We start from the raw sequence: 18,492 nt of genomic DNA, 5'->3' as shown, positions 1-18,492 counted from the left end.
GATACATTTATTATAATTTATTTTAACATTTATTATTCATAAGTTATTACATTTTTATAGCTAGCATTTTAAGTGTCCTATTAATTAATATTTTAACACTATTTGCCTTATTTTAAAATAGTGTGAAATGTAGTGTGGATATGAAATTTTAAGCTTTTTTTACTAGTATTTTTATAGAAGCATTTTAAGTGTTCTACTGATTAATATTTTCACACTATTTATTGCATGCTTTTTGCATGCTCTTTACTGACACTTTTTGTAAAGAAGTACCTTAAATTTTGATACATTTATTACTTTACTTTATTTGCAGCCATTTTTGTGTTCAGTTACACAAAAATGTTTACCAAAAATATTAAAATGGTTAAATGTGTATATATGTACTTATTAAAATGTTAAATGAGAGATAAATTATTTTAAAAAAGAAAGAAAGGTAAAATGTTTCCATTTTAGATTTAATGCAGTAGTCATATAACAAACAGAAAAAACAAAAAAACAAAAAACACACATTTCTGGGCCAACTTGTTCTATAGCTTGAAGGATCACTATAGATATACTGTATATTATCATGGGGAGATGTCAACACAAACATTGGCTGTGGTTCAAGTGGAACTTGTGAAAGCATAAATTGTAAGGACTTGTTTTAGGCAGGTTTGAGGACACTTAAAGGAGCACAGCAATAATTGCTCCCCTGGAGACAGGAAAAAATGGCCTCATTTCTGCAGCCTTTGGCCACCGCAGTATTTATAGTGTTTCTCCCTCTTTGTTAAACCTGTCAAGAGGCGGCACCCAGCACCAAAATAAAGAAAGATGTTTTTTATATATCATAAGTGCTTTTTCTAAACGTGTTACTTTTGAGGATTTACCTCTGTTGATGTGTCATGGCGTGCTGGGCTGACTTTCAAGAGAAGCCCCCGATGGATGTATAATTCAAGGTTTCTATTTCACATCATGCCCGCAGAGAGCATCTCTTGATGAACGATGCATTGTTTATGTGATCTGTGCACCTGTCACTTCATCTCCAGCGGCTAGGTGTTTAAGTGAAGTGGTTAGTTTTACATTTATCGTACTATCAAGCTAAAAGGTTAGTAGAGTTTAATGCGCAGTCCCCATACCCTATGTTTGGGCTGTCAGATGACAGAGTGTTCCTTCCCCCCAACCCTCTGTTGTTTTTCCGCCTTCCAAAGCGTTCTCGCAGTATGGGAGAGTCGATGTGCTGGAGCCGTTCCATATGATGTATTCCCCGGTGGCCTGATTTCCAGTGTGGTACATGTGCATGCTAACTGCTCTGGTTGGCTCTGATCCGCCCACTCAGTACCATTAGATAAAGTGTTTCAGCTGCTCAGCATGGAAGAAAACCCCGCATGCTCACTCCAAAAATCTCTTCAAGGTTTCGTTAAATAGCATTTCGCTCGTTCAGGGGAGGTAGACACCGAAAACGGTGGAGATGAGATGAGCACGTGTGTAAGCTCACCCAGGTGACTAATAATGGATCATTATTGTGGTTTTGGCAACACGGTTAAGTTTGGTGCGTTCAGAGCATGACTATGACCATCTTTGAGCTGCCTCATCCTTCTGAGGCTTTTCAGAAAGATCTGCAATAACAAATTCTAAACCCTGAAACAGTAAGCCAGTTGAAATCTTAAAGGCCGTAAGACCTTCGTTCATCTTTGGAGATGAACTTGTTGAATGAATGTTCTTTCTAGAGATCATTTTTATTGCGCGTTCCAAGTAATAGCAATCAAGAGTTAAAAAAACACTTGTTTAGTCTTTGTAATCTCCTCAGCTGACAATGTTGATGCCTGACAAACGTTGTTGTCATCATAGACTGTATGTTTTTTATTTAGACTGTGTGGTTGTGATTACACGCAGAACACTGAGCTTTTCTCTCACCATTGTAACGCACTGCTTTTGCAAGGTTCTGTAAAAATGTTTCAGCTTTTATTTTCCTTTTACACCCTGAAGAAAATATCACAGGTTCATCAAGTTCGTTAAATTATCCGTCCTCGATCACTTTTAGTCAGCTTTGACGAAACTCCAGCATTTCTTTTTAAAGTGAAAGTAGCCTTGTCACCTGACCTGAATACAGTGCGCTGATTTGCTAAAATGGACTTATCGGCTTCTCTTCACAAACAACAAGGACACATGTCAGCTTCTGCAGTAAAACGTGAACTTGCGATGCCTTGGAAGTGGACAATAGCATTTTTTTGACAAATAGCATTTAGTGTTCAGATCATGCTACATGTGGAAAAAATGCATGATAATCAGCTCATTTAAAAAACAAAAACGTTTTTCAGTTTTTGCAAATAAACTATAATGACAGAATTTTCGGGTGAACTATCCCTTTAATTTGAAGCATAATATTTTTTCAAAAATATTTTTTGTTGGAAAAAAAAACCCTTTTTTTTTAAAATGTAAAATAAAGATAACTGATTTTTACAAGAAAATAGTATTTCGGTCTTTCTAGCGTTTAATGTTTTACTTGCTGTTTCTTTGTCATTTTTAATTTACTAGTAATTTCTGAGTAAAGATTGTTTCAAAATAAATCACCACCAATTTTTGGTGCACTTTTTTTTTTAAAGCTGCATTATTTTTCCCATGTTTCCCCTCTTTAGACATTTTGAAAATCTGCATTCTAAAGCATGAACCAATGCAACCAGATGAATCACACAGAAAAATCTGAACAAAAATATTGGAAAAATCATAAAAAAAAGAGTTCTGTACAATAATAATAAAAAAAAAAAATCAAAATATACTACATTTTGAGTATACTTTAAGTATATTTTACTTATTTAGTACTTTAAGTACTGTATGATTAAATAAACTATATAAAATGCAATATATTTGTGACCCAGTACCACAAAACCAGTCATAGGGGTCAATTTTCTAAAACTGGGATTTGAAAATCTGGAATCTGAGGGTGCCAAAAAATCTAAATACTGAGAAAATCGCCTTTAAAGTTGTCTAAATGAAGTTCTTAGCAATGCATATCACTAATCAAAAAGTAAGTTTTGATATATTTACAGTAGGAAATGTACAAAATATCTTCATGGAACATGATCTTTATTTAATATCCTAATTATTTTTGGCATAAAAGAAAATTTGATAATTTCGACCCATACAATGTATTTTTGGCTATTGCTACAAATATACCCGTGCTACTTAAGACTGGTTTTGTGGTCCAGGGAGATATTTGTTGATTATTACTAAATATTCAAACATATACAAACACAGAAAGTAATTTGATAGTGTGGCAGGATGCAATTGCCTTATTCACAAAGCTTTATGGGAGCGGACAGTCATCTCTGAATATAATTCTTGTTTTCATGCAATTGCTCTTTATAGCATTATGCATAGTTTCCATTTTAGATCTTTAAAAATGAATATGCTTGAGAAAAGAAAAAAAAATGATGCAGAAACATTGTACTCTGAACTAGTAAATTTCACAGATGATTATAAACTGCAAGTAACGAATATTATCTATCTTTTTTTTTTGTTTGTTTTTTAGTTTTTAGTTTTATTTATTTATTTTAACAGTGTAGTCTTTAAAAAAACATTTTACGTCTGGCCTGTACAGAACTATGTACTAAAATAGTAGAAAGTACATTTCGAATGAAATGTTATGGAAATTAGGATATAAGCAGCTGGTAGAGCTTGCTGGAAGCAACACCAAAGTCATGGGTTTGATTCCCAGCAAGTGCACATACTGATAAAACGCGTAGCTAGAATACCATGTAACTTCATCCACATTACATTTGTGCATTTTCTACAAAAAGGATCTGTCAAATGCATAAATGCATAAAGTTGATTTTGCTTGCATAACTCTCTTCTAATGTGTCTAATGTGCATTTATAGAGTTTGGCTTGTTCATGCACTCACATATAGTAGATATTAGTGTGTGTGTGTGTGTGTGTGAGGGATTGTGTGTGCAGATTTGATAAGGCTTTCAACACCTCGATGAAACACAAAGGCAAAAGCCTGTGAAAACGTTTGGCATACAATTAAAGCCCAGAGCAAAGACAGGCCTGCACACGACATCCAGTGGGAAGAATACGCATACTGTATGTTCAAATCTCCACTGATGCACATCATGGAAGAATCTCTATAGGACTCTTTGTCATTTTTCATTCTACATATGGAACACTGCAGAGGTTGAAGCCTGAATTGACTCTATTTACTTTCTTATTGTAACATGTTATGTTTTTTAGCCAGATTATACAGATTGTGACTAAAAATGATTGTAGTGATTAAAGCCAATACATAAAATTGACCATATTTTAAAAATCATCAAGCATTTAAAGCCAATGTATAAGCATAAGCATATGTTGTGATCATCTTTTCTTCCCTTTTATGATGTATATCCAAGTAAAACTATTTCTTAAATGAGAAAAAATGGCGGAGTTTGATTTTGTCCGCCGCACTTGATTGCCGCACTCTCATGTGATTATGTTGTGGTATAATTTGATTAAAGCTTATGAGGGCACATGAATTAAAAATAATAGTCATGTGAACAGATAAATCATAAACACTGCAATATTTCATTTAAAAAAAAAAAACAGTTTTATTTAATAGTTACTTTAAATAGAGCAAGATGGAATAAAAAAATCAACACAGACTCACATTTCTAAATTTACTGGGACCATTTTCCATCCTCGTTCAAGTGCGGCCATCAAAATAAATATTTCTGAGCACATTTTGTTCAGATTGCCAACAGAAAATACTGTTATGTCCAGTGTATTATTCTGCAAAGCACAGTAATGCACTTCTTTTATCCGTCTTTTTTTCTCTTTCAGGTTGTCCTGTGGCCATTAAGCGAGTAGGAAGTTCTAAACGTATCGCTCTGGCAGCGGCAGCCATGATGGCGATGGATTCTGACGTGACACAGGGACCATCTGTCTCTTCTGCTCACCCTCTCCACCTGCTCTCACTCTCACCCATCAAGCTTCCCTTTCTGACGGCGCCTCACGCAGGTAGGAGTAAAACCAAAAATGCTTTAATTAGTGTCCTTGTGCTCATGAAAAAAAAAAAAAATCCCCAGTGATCGCCTATCAAACATCGCCGCTGTCCCAAAGGATTCAGTCTAGCTGCAGTTTTGGGGAGTACTAACTAAAAGTAGAGACAAGTTAACATAATCACATTTTTGCAGTGACAGCAGCTCAGCTGTTTTCAAAACAGTGAAGTTTTTCCAGCAACGTGGTGTGATATAACCATGTCACATGGCTTTGTAGATGATTCAAGTACGATAACGAATATAGTATTGCTTTTATACAACATGTTAAAGATATAGTTCACCTAAAAATAAAATGATATGAAAATTCTGTCATTATTTATTCTCCATGTTGTTCCAAATCTGTATGATTTTCTTTGTTCAGTGGAACATAAAAGAAGATTTTTGACGAATGTTGGTAATCAAACCATTTTGGTTCCTATTGACTTCCATTATATTTAATGTAAGTCAGTGCGAACCAAAACTGTTTAATTAATGGACTCTCTACTATAATGGAAGTATGTGTGTTTTTCCTCCAACATAGAAAATATTTCCAAATGAGCCATTAAGCATCTTACAATACAGTAATGAGCAATACAGTTACTCAATGAATTAGTGTTGTTTAATAAATTGGGCAGGTAAATGATTCAATGAGTCACTGGTTTGTGGTCCATTAAGGCACAATTTTTTGATTTGGTAGTATGTCCCAAAACTTGTCTAGTTTTCTGCTACGCACTTTCTCTTCACAAAAAGAGTACATACGTGCTTTTAGGGCAGAGTGTACGTTCTGAATAGTCAAGCTGAACGATTCAGTGTTGTTGAACAAATCATATGACTGAATGATTCAATGACTCACTCATGAGGTTGCTTGTTTTGTTTTTAATTGATTTGTGTCTGAATGAATCAGATGCATGAATGATTCAATGACTCACTTATACCCACTTAATTTGTTACTAAATGAATCACTGAATAAATGATTCAGTGAGTCAATCTTAAAGATTGTCAGTTGTTTAATTTGTGAGCATTGTTCACATTGTTGACCGACTCAGGTGAGTGAATAATTCAACGACTTACTTGTAAAGACAGTTACATGTTTCATCCCGACTTGAATCAGTGTGTTTGAACGAGTTAATGATCCAATCACTTTTTGAAAACATTACATTCTTGGTTTGGTGTGAACTAGATTGTCTTGACTAAATTATTTAGTGTTGTTGAATAAATCGGGTGAGTAAATGATTCAGTGAGTCACTGGTTTGTGGTCCATTAAGGGACAATTTATGATTTGGTAATATGCACCAAAACCTGTCTAGTGTTCTGCTACACACTCAAAAGCATGTACTTACTTCACAAAATGAGTACATACATGCTTTTAGGGCAATGTATAAGTTTTGAACAGTCAACCTGAACGAATCAGTGTTGTTGAACAAATCATATGACTGAATGATTCAGTGGCTTACTTATATGGTTGCTTGTTTATTTCCTGATTGAATAAGTGTGTCTGAATTAATCAGATACATGAATGATTCAATGACTCACTAATACTCACTTATTTTGTTACTAAATGAATCAGTGAATTATTGATTCAGTGAGTCAGTCTTAAAGATTGTCAGTTGTTTAATTCCTGAGCATTGCTCACATTGTTGAATAATTCAGTGACTTCCTTGTAAGGACAGTTGCATGTTTCATCCCTAAATTGAATCAGTATGTTTGAATGAGTTAATGATTTAGTCACTTTTTGAAAACATTACATTCTTGGTTTGGTGTGAACTAGACTTGACTAAATTAGTCTAATTTAGTCTTGACTAAATTACACAATAGTTAGTGTTGGTGAATAAATCGGGTGAGTAAATGATTCAATGAGTCACTGGTTTGTGGTCCATTAAGGCACAAGTTGATCACTAAGTTAATGATTCAGTGAGCGTTGTTGACCGAATCAGGTGAGTGAGTAATTCAACGACTTACTTGTAAAGGACAGTTACATGTTTTGTACCTGAATTAAATCAGTACGATTTAACGACTCAAATCACTTCAGTCACTTTTTGCAACCTACTAACATAATGATGAAGCCTACAGCAAGAATCATGAATAGTTAAGGATTATTATTATTCTTTTTTATTTTTAACTCATGTATTCATGATTTTGCATAAACCAAACATTACATACTTAGTTTGGTGTGCACTAGACTGCCTTGACTAAATTACACTAGTAAATCTCTCTCCTCATCATTGCTTTAGTGTTTTTTTCTCCTAGCTCAGGTTTGAAGCAACCTGCTTTGTGTTGTTTTGTCTGACCCACTTGGTATGATTCTTGGGTTCATAATGAGGGCCTGCTTTCTCACAAAGCTTCTGATGTCCTAATTGGTGAATTGTAATTGCAAATGCCTTTGGTTATGCAAATGCCACAGTTTTTTAGTCTGGCTTGTCAGAAATAGTAGCACATTGTCTTTTTTTCTTCACTTTAAACTTAGCATGCATGAAAATAAAGGTTTTACAGTGCATTCTGACAAAAACGAGTTAGCGTGTTAGCGTACCATGCTTTGATGCAGAGTTTTAGAGGAAATTTGAGGGCTTTATGGTTGTCGGGCTGGACATCCCAAAGCAATTACAAAAAATGTTGCTGCTTGAGCACACATCTTCTTGCTGACTTTGTTTTGGTGGTGTTCTTGCTATAACGTTTCCATTTTCTTAAAGAAGTTTCCCTTTGCTGAAGTGGACGGGTTTAAATGAAGGGTCAGTGCATAATGACTGAACTGAATGGAAGTGCGACTGCTCCTTTGGTGAAACAGACAAGACGTATCTTTTTTATTTTCCTGTCTTTTACTCTTTTTCTGCCTTCATGCATATTGATTAACTGTTTCCTTCCTCTGCTGTTCCGTGAACTTGTTCAGTACCTCTTGCGGGCGGATCGCCTGAGGTGAAAAACCATACGCGTATGTCAATAAGAGTGTGTACAGGAGTCTGAAAGCAGATCTATATATTTTATGAGCAAATGTATGTATTTTTCAGCTTCGGTCTTGTATGTGGGTGTGAGGGATGAATTCTCTGCTGTGAATCAATAGGAAATGCGGCCGTGGTTGTCAACATGCCCTGTATGGATGACAGGAATCCTCCCCTGGAATTACTTCCTTTTAGCCAGACCTCAAAAGCAACATTAAAGCAAGCAAGCCAGCAAACCCTGCAGGGCTTTTAATTTAGCTCTAACGATATATATATATATGCATGTTTGTCTGATGCTGTGGTAACTGGATCACTCTTCATGTCTGGTCCACGCAGCATCAGCCCACTGCATTTGAATTATAATGACGCTGTAATTCATTCTGATTGCGATCTAATAGTTAAAGCAGGAATGACTTTCGTAGTTTGTGTGAGGGAAAATAATGGAGCTGTATAGCTCTTTCTGAAGGTGTGTAACTTATGTAAGACAGAATGGAGCGAGTTCAGTAGGCTGTCTTATTCATTAACCTACAATGAAGCTGAAATACATTGCACAGTGATCATTTCTATTATTAACAAATCTCAATATGGTATTTAAGTAGCACAGTTATCAGGATAAATTATGTTTTTAATTTACTTTTTTCCCCTATTTTTTATGTGAGCTATTACTTTTTATAAAAAATATACAGTTGAAGTCAAAAGTTTACATATACCTTGCAGAATCTGCAAAATGTTAATTTTGCCAAACTAAGAAGGATCATACAAAATGCATGTTATTTTTTTATTCAGCAATGACCTTAGTAAGTTATTTCACATAAGATGTTTACATATAGTTCATAAGAGAAAATAATAGTTGACCCTGTTCAAAAGTTTACATACACTTGATTCTTAATACTGTGTTGTTACCTGAATGATCCACAGCAGTGTTTTTTGTTTAGTGATAGTTGTTAATGAGTCCCTTGTTTGTCCTGAACAGTTAAACTGCCTGCTGTTCTACAGAAAAATCCTTCAGGTCTCACAAAGTTTTTTTTTTTGCATTTCTGTGTATTTGAACCCTTTCCAACAATGACTGTATGATTTTGATATCCATCTTTTTACACTGAGGACAACTGAGGGGCTCATATGCAACTATTACAGAAGGTTCAAATGCTCACTGATGCTCCAGAAGGAAACACAATGCATTAAGATCCAGGGGTGAAAACATTTGAACAGAATGAAGATTTGGACATTTTTCTTATTTTGCCTAAATATTGTATTTTTTTCATGTCGTACTGCCCTTCAGAAGCAACAGAAGATACTTTCATGTTTGCTAGAAGAAAAAATAAGTTAAATTTACCCTGATCTTTAAACTCAAAAAGTTTTAATGGATTGTGTTTCCTTCTTATGCATCAGTGAGCATTTGAACCTTCTGTAATACCTGTAATTTTTGTAATTGTCTTTTATGTGAAATACCTTATTCAGATCAGTACTAAATAAAAAAATGACATGTATTTTGTATGATCCCTCTTATTTTGGTAAAATAAAATTGATATTTTGCACATTCTGCAAGGTATATGTAAACTTTTGACTTCAACTGTATATTTAAAAAATATGTTATATTATGTATTACATATTATATTACAAAAATAATATATACAATTTTGAAACTCATCTACGACTGGCTGTATAGTATGTACATGTAAAAACAAGCATATACTCCTATAAATTATTTATAAACATATGTATAAAAAAATCTATATAAAAATAATTTTTTATGTTACTCATTTATAATTAATTTTTAAGTTAAGTTTTTAAGTTCAAACATTCATATATACAGCTACGATTCAGCCACAGTGCACATCTTGCTATCTGCAGCCTACATAGGCAGCTGACTTTTAAGTCAGCATCCTTACGGAAATGCAATCTCAAGTGATTTTTTTTAAAGGCAACAAGTTGTGCATCGTACAAATAGCATTACTCATGCATTATTGATTCCACTGTATGGAATGTTGCAATTTTGCAACACTGACATGTTATTGAACTGAAATTAACAACATTGAAATAAATTAAGCTGAATAATGACATCATCTGTAAAACTAGCTAAAATTGTATTAGTTTTATAATTTATACATTTTACAACATTAACACTGTTATTTTCCTGTTTATTAATGTGTAATTGTTTTGATACAATCTGTACTGCTATATGAATAAGTATGCTGCTAAACTAACAATAATGCATTGAACAGTCAATTTTTAATCATATTAAGGTGAATTTTATTAATACTTTTTAATTCTGAATAAATTATAAGTATATATACATCAAACGATTTCTCTTGCTTTGTCTGCCAACTTAATTGCGTTTTTTTCCATCCAAGATGGCAACCGCAGTGCATGCCTTTAATGTGACGCTACCTTTGCAAGCCAAATGGAAGGTATTTTGGAATAATTAAGCTGCCTACCTTTTGGAACAACCTTCATGACAGGAGCATGGCTATGATGCTGGCTACGTAGGCAGCTCACAAGGTTTTGAAACCGAGCCAATGAGGAGTTTTGTGTATGGTGAACTCTGCCAGTCATAATAGATGCATGTTTTTGAAAGCAGATGTTGACATTATATCCATGTGCATGTCTCTTTATCGTGGCCTCTGTTAGTGCCAGCGCTGTGGGGAGTCTTTTAGTGCCAATGGAGGCGGCTTTGAGCTCCCTTCAAATGCCTGAATTATAGAAGTCCTATACATCTGTGCTGAGAGATTAGGCTTTCAACCGATGCACTGAATGTGATGCCATTGTTGCCAAACTGATTTTTTCCCTGCAAGTAAATGATAGAGAAACAGTACTGTATGACCAAAATCCTATGTCACAGTGGGAAAAGTTTTCGAGGAGGATAACAGTATCAGCGTGAAGTTGAGTAAATGGAGACAGAACTATTTCTGTGTTTGTGTCAGAAGGTTTTTGTCTATTTATGTCGAGATGTTGCACAGTAAGTTGAACTAATGTGTTGTCTGCCAAATTCCCAAAGCTCATGATGTCTAGATGCCTCATACTGATGTGGGAGAAGTTGTTTTTGGCTCAAACATAAAGACGTGTTTTTCTTGCTACTTAAAGATTGACATGCTCAGTACTCTTATAAGTGAGAATACTATACTCTGTGGGAGTATGTGACTATGTTTTCTGCAGAGATCAAAATGAAAAGAAGCAAAACTGAAAATATTTACAGTACATTACGTCATATACAGTTGTGCTCAAAATTATTCATACCCTTGGTAAATACGATCAAAGAAGGCGGTGAAAATAAATCAGTGTCATTCATTTTAAAATTTTAAAAATGTACAAAATCTAACCTTTCATTGGAGAATAAGAATTTAAAATGGGGGGAAAAAACTTCATTTTGAAATAAATGTTCTCTAATACACATTGGTCACAATACCCTTTTATTCAATACTTTTCGCAACTTCCTTTTTCTGACATTGATAATGGTTTCCACAAAAATATTAACAGCACAAATGTTTTCAACACTGACAATAATAAGATATGTTTCCTGAGTGGTAAATCAGCACATTAGAATGATTTCTGAAGGATTATGTTAAGAATTATTGCAATTCAGCTTTGCATTACAGGAATAAATTAAATGTCCAAAAATGTTCAAAGCGTTATTTACCTAAACTGACCCTAAACTTCTAAACTCTGTTGTAATTATGTTTTGGATTAATAATCGTGCATGGACTCTTGATTTTGTGTTATGCAAATGCCACTCATGGAGTTTTCATGACTTCTACAAGGTGTGACCCACCAAAAGCCAAAGGTCGCAATTTAAACAAGCTGGCTGCTGAATGAGGGGACAATTATGCAAATTGCATTATGTCTGATAACAGCAGCATTAGTAGGTCATGATTTACATAAGAAGTGTCTTCACTGCTTGGGCATAGAGATAACACTTTAGAGATTAATTTGGAGTTTTCTGAGAACTCTGATAAACACCTTCACTGATAAATCTTTCCTGTGAACGACAGAGATAGAGAGGAGGAGTCAATTTTCTTTCTTTCTCTTGAGAAGTCCTGCTAATTTTCCTAATTACAAATTTATCTCAGAACAGTAGTGGGTCAGTAAAGAGGTCAAGCTGGTTAGATACTATATAACTTCAGTATACTAACATAATGTGTGTTTTCTATTCTATTCTATTATTATCCAAAAACCAGTCAGCATCTGGTATGACCACCATTTGTCTCACGCAGTGCAACACATCTCCTTTGCATAGAGTTGATCAGGCTGTTGATTGCGGCCTGTGGAATGTTGGTCCACTCCTCTTCAATGGCTGTGTGAAGTTGCTGGATATTGGCAGGAACTGGAACATGCTGTCGTATAGCCGATCCAGAGCATTCCAAACATGCTCAATGGGTGACATGTCCGGTGAGTATGCTGGCTATGCAAGAACTGGGATGTTTTCAGCTTCCAGGAATTGTGTACAGATCCTTGCAACATGGGGCCGTGCATTATCATGCTGCAACATGAGGTGACGGTCATGGATGAATGGCACAACAATGGGCCTCAGGATCTCATCACGGTATCTTTGTGCATTCCAAATTCCATCAATAAAATGCACCTGTGTTCGTTGTCCATAACATATGCCTGCCCATACCATAACCCCACCGCCACCATGGGCCACTCGATCCACAACGTTGACATCAGCATACCGCTCACCCACACGCTGCCATACACGCTGTCTGCCATCTGCCCTGTACAGTGAAAACTGGGATTCATCCGTGAAGAGTAACACCTCTCCAAAGTGCCAGACGCCATCGAATGTGAGCATTTGCCCACTCAAGTCGGTTACGACGACGAACTGCAGTCAGGTCGAGACCCCGATGAGGATGACGAGCATGCAGACAAGCTTCCCTGAGATGGTTTCTGACTGTTCGTGCAGAAATTCTTTGGTTATGCAAACTGATTGTTGCAGCAGCTGTCCAGGTGGCTGGTCTCAGACGATCTTGGAGGTGAAGATGCTGGATGTGGAGGTCCTGGGCTGGTGTGGTTACACGTGGTCTGTGGTTGTGAGGCCAGTTAGATGTACTGCCAAATTCTCTGAAACGCCTTTGGAGACGGCTTATGGTAGAGAAATGAACATTCAATTCACAGGCAACAGCTCTGGTGGACATTCCTGCAGTCAGCATGCCAACTGCACGCTCCCTCCAAACGTGTGACATCTGTGGCATTGTGCTGTGTGATAAAACTGCAGATGTTCTCTCAATTTTTTCTTGAACAGCAAATCAGCATATTATACAGAATTTCTGAAGGATCATGTGACAGTGAAGTAATGATGCTGAAAATTCAGCTATACCAAATATATTAAAAACAACCATTGTAAAATATATTAATAAGAGTTATTTTAATATGTTATAATATTTCACAGTGTTACTAAGAAACTTTGGCCACACATTATTTTAAAGTCCAATTCTTGCTATTAACAAACCATTAACTATGCCTTTGGCCTCAATAAACTACTAACTTGCTGCTTATTAGTAGTTAGTACTTGCAGTTTTTGAGTTTAAGTATAGGGTAGGATTAGGGATGTAAAATATGGTCATGTGCTTTACAAGTACTAATAAATAGCCAATATGTTATGAATATGCATGCTAATAAGCAACTAGTTAACAGTGAGAATTGTTCGCTATACTAAAGTGTTACCGAAACCTTTTTCAAAAACATTAAAAGAAGTGACCGCAGACTTTTGAAAGGTAGTATATATATATATCTTGCAGAGCTTTTGTTCAGACCACAATGGCCACAGCTCTGAGCTCTCAGCTCTCCCAGCTCACGGACTCGTGGACAACTTGTACTACTCTTGTTCACACTGATCAGGTCAGCCTTAAAGCTTTAATTGATTGAAAAGGTCACCGGAGAGTGATAAAGAGCGAGAGAGATGAGGATGATTAAAGTGGAGAGGTCTCTAGCCCAGCTTTCATTAATATTACGCACTCAGACTGGACTAAGAGAGATTCACTAATGACTCTGAGGACGCCTGCTATGAATTTGGTACCACATTTAGATGAGCGCTTTGCCCCCTGGAAATTCCCTGCATGGAGCCCTGATTTAGCAAATCTATCAGGATTGTCTTGACACCTTACAATTGTTTTAATGTTAAATACTTCCTGCTGTTCCAGTTTCATGTAGATCATGTCATAGACTGTAATAAGACATTCATAGGTTGATTCCAATCACCCTCAACCAACAGTTTATCTGGGGAGGTTTATCTGTTTGTTTGTTTGACCAATAACAGACTGGGTAATGTCAAATATGTATAACTACAATAAAATTAATATTGAATTATATATACAGTAATTATATAATTGTTCAAGATTTGATTTTAATGTAGTTCTCAAAATAATAAATAAACAAATAAACAAACAAACAATTAATAATAAAAATAATTTTGCTATATATGTTAATATATATCCCAAAGTTGTTCTTGATTAATAATAATAATAATAAAAATAAACAATATATTTTTGTTGTTATTATTGATTATTTTTGTTTTAATTAATTGTTGTTGTTATTTATATTATTATTATTATTAGTAGTAGTAGTAATAGTATCTAGAAAAATATATATATATATATGCAGTTGTTATTAAAAAATAATGTGTTAATATAATAATAATAATAATAATAATAATAAACAAAATATTCTAATAATTTTTATCAATAAAATTATTTTTTATTATTGATTTATTTTAGTTGTAATTAATTGATATTGTTGTTATAGATATTATATGTTGTTATAGATATCTAGTATATATAGATACTAGATATTAGTAGTAGTAGTAAATAGAAAAATGCAGTTGTTCTTAATAAATAAAGCGTAATAATAATAATAATAATAATAATAATAATAATAATAATAATAATAACTCTCAAAATAAATAAACAACCAAACAAACAAGCAAATAAATAGATAATAATAATAATAATAATAATAATAATAATAATAATTGTTCCATATATTGCTATATATCTCAAAGTTGTTATTCTCAGTAATAATAATAATAATAATAATAATAATAATAATAAACAAAATAATTTTGTTGCTATTAGTGATTATTTGAGTTTTAATTGCTTGTTATTGTTGTTGTTGTTGTTATTATTATAATTATTATTATTTTAGTAGTAGTATATAGAAAAATTAAGTTGTTGTTAATAAATAAAGTGTTGTAATAATAATAATAATAATAATTATTATTATGGTGGTGATAATGATGATGCACATCAACAAATGTAGTAAAATGTTACATATTTTAAATATATTTTGGAAAAAGCAGTTGTTCTCAATAATAATAATAATAATAATAATAATAATAATAATAATAATAATAGTAATAAATAAAATGCTATTATTATTATTGTTGTTATTCATATTAATTTTAATATTAAGAAGACATTTGCCATTGATAGTGAAGCAACCGTGTATTGATTTGTTTATATATATATATATATATATATTTTTTTTTTTTTCTTACAGACGTCATTTTGATGCTTGTATACTGTCTGTCAAATTATATATTGTTAGTATACCTGAGATATTTTTATCCCAGTCTGTTTATGACATCTTTGAATAGGAATGGCAAGGGTGCAAAAGAGTGTCTGCATTTCATTTTTTTTTTTTTTTTTTTTTTTTTTAAATACAGATTATTGACAGCATGAGCATCACTCATCACCAGACTGAGATGAGATGAGGTGCGAATGGCACATTTGAATGTGTGCCAGTCATTTTTTCACTGTGAAGAACAGATGTGGCGCTCGGCCGTAATTTGGGTATTTTGGCATCACACACACGCATGGCTACATTACCTGTTATTTGTTTCTGAGCAACTGCACATTTGTGTCAGCGGTGGCTGAACTCACTGCAGCGGCACTCTTGTTTCAACACGTTTTGTGTTTTATTAATAATTGAAGACTGGATTGCATCGCTAATTTCACTGCTAATGTGATTCACTTGAAAAAAATGAACACAGACAGATAAAGCATTGAATCTTTACACGAATTCAGGATGTTCTTTTTTTTTTGACAATCATGACTAGAAATGGTACACTAGTAATTATCCAAGCCCTGGTTTGCCGTCCTATTAAAAGCCGGCGTATGATGTGTTTGCACACTCTTTTAAGAGATTTATGCCACTGAGTCTTTGATATATGAAATCTTCATCATTATCTCCACTCGGCTTGCCAAGCAGGATCCTTTTTTATTCCAGGGCAGCGCCTGTACTGCGAAAAGACTAGTTAGTATAACCATCATTACTGTGATAGTGTGATTATGTGATTGTGTGCTCATAGAAAGTCTGTTTAGCAGTTTTGAAAAATTTAGAAAGCTGTTTTTGCACTTATGGCATGAATATGAATCATCATTCTTTGGTTTGCATCCAAAATAATCAAAGTAACTTACAAGTGTGAAGTTTTAATTTACTGGATGATTATACATTTACTGGATTATCCAAAAATTATGCATTTTTACTTGGTTATTTAATATTTAAAACATTTTCAAATCTAAACCAAAATAACTATATTGTCATAAAATTACTATTTATTTATTTAGTAATTTTAATTCCATTATACATCATTTTAGCTCTTTAATATTTAAAACATTTTCAAATCTAATTTTTAAAGAAAATCTAAGCAAAAATAACTATGTTGTTATAAAATTATATATTTTTATTTTTTTTTTATTTTTTTTTTTTTTTTTGGTAGTAATTTTATATGCTTTTGTATTTTTTTTTTTTTATAATTCCGTTTTAGTTGTAGTCCTTTTAGTACTTCAGCTTGGCTGTTTAATATATAAACCATTTTTCAGATCTAATTTTCAAGCAAAAATAATCATATTTTCATTAAACTATTAATATTTAGTAGTTTTCATTCTTACTTGGTTAATTAGTATTTAAAACACTTTCAGATCTAATTTCAAAGAAAATCTAAGCGAAAAATATGTGTTATAAAATTATATTTTTTCTTTCTTTTTTTGTAATTTTATATGCTTTTGTATTTTTATGTGTTTTAGTTTTAGTCATTTTAGTACTTCAGCTTGGCTGTTCAATATATAAACCATTTTTCAGATCTAATTTTCAAGCAAAAATAATCATATTTTCATTAAACTATTAATATTTTGTATTTTTGTTTGTGTTTAGTAATTTTATGTACTTTTGAAAATTTTCTTTATTATTATTACTTTTTTCTGTTTCTGTTATTTCTATCTATTTATTTTTTAAATTCAGTTTTAGTTTGTCATTTAGTACTTAAACTTAAACTTTATTTGATAAAGATAAAGATGAGATGAAGGAACTTTAATTTATGAAGTTTTTTAATTTACTGGAGTATCCACAAAAATTATGCATTCTTACTTGGTTATTTAATATTTAAAACATTTTCAAATCTAATTTTTTAAAAAAAAAATCTAATCGAAAATAACTGTTGTTATAAAATTATATATTTTTTTCTTTTTTATTTCTTTTTTTTTAGTAATTTTATATGCTTTTGTATTTTTTTTTATAATTCCGTTTTAGTTGTAGTCCTTTTAGTACTTCAGCTTGGCTGTTTAATATATAAACAATTTTTCAGATCTAATTTTCAAGCAAAAATAATCATATTTTCATTAAACTACTAATATTTAGTAGTTTTCATTCTTACTTGGTTATTTAATATTTAAAACATTTTCAAATCTAATTTCAAAGAAAATCTAAGCAAAAATAATGATGTTGTTATAACATTATATTTTTTTCTGTTTTCTATATATATATATATATATATATATATATATATATGTATGTATTTTTTTTTTTTTTTTTTGTAATTTTATATGCTTTTGTATTTTTTTTTTTTTTTTTTTTTTTAATAATTCCGTTTTAGTTTTAGTCATTTTAGTACTTCAGCTTGGCTGTTTAATATATAAACCATTTTTCAAATCTAATTTTCAAACAAAAATAATCATATTTTCATGAAACTATTAATATTTTGTAGTTTTTTTTGTTTGTTTGTTTGTTTTTAGTAATTGTATGTACTTTTGAAATTTTTCTTTATTATTATTACTTTTTTTCTGTTTTTGTTATTTTTATCTATTTATTTGTTAAATTCAGTTTTAGTTTTAGTCATTTAGTACTTTTTTTATAATTCTGTTTTAGTTTTAGTCATTTTAGTACTTCAGCTAGGCTGTTTAATATATGAACCATTTTTCAGATCTAATTTTCAAGCAATATAGACAATATAGTTATTTTTGTTTAGATTTGATAATGTTTTAAGTATTAAATAACAAAGTAAAAATGAAAACTATTAATATTTAGTAGTTTTCATTCTTACTTGGTTATTTAATATTTAAAACAAAACAAAACAAAAATAACTATATTGTCAAAAAATGACTATTTATTTATTATTATTATTTTTTAGTCATTTTAATTCCATTTTATTTTTAGTCATTTTAGCTATTTAATATTGAAACCATTTTTTCAAATGTAATTTTGATACTATATTGTCATAAAATGACTAAATGATTTTGGTGATGTAGGGCGTTAGGCGTTTGTATCTTCTAAATGGCTGGTCATCACGGTGGACGATATGTTATT

General features: G+C 32.3%; 1 protein-coding gene across 1 annotated transcript in view; it reads left to right on the top strand.

The window, feature by feature from the left end:
- tcerg1l (transcription elongation regulator 1 like) overlaps window positions 1-18,492 on the top strand; it is a 110,897-nt gene that overhangs the window by 29,967 nt on the left and 62,438 nt on the right. The window contains exon 5 of the mRNA XM_051124700.1: window positions 4,791-4,967. Within this exon, the coding sequence (XP_050980657.1) occupies window positions 4,791-4,967 (177 nt within the window). The remainder of the gene's footprint in view (window positions 1-4,790; window positions 4,968-18,492) is intronic.

The sequence above is a fragment of the Labeo rohita genome, chromosome 12 (assembly GCF_022985175.1).
Source record: "Labeo rohita strain BAU-BD-2019 chromosome 12, IGBB_LRoh.1.0, whole genome shotgun sequence".
Taxonomy (NCBI): Eukaryota; Metazoa; Chordata; class Actinopteri; order Cypriniformes; family Cyprinidae; genus Labeo; species Labeo rohita.
Note: the sequence above shows the minus strand (reverse complement) of the source record. Positions and strands in the feature narration are given on the sequence as shown.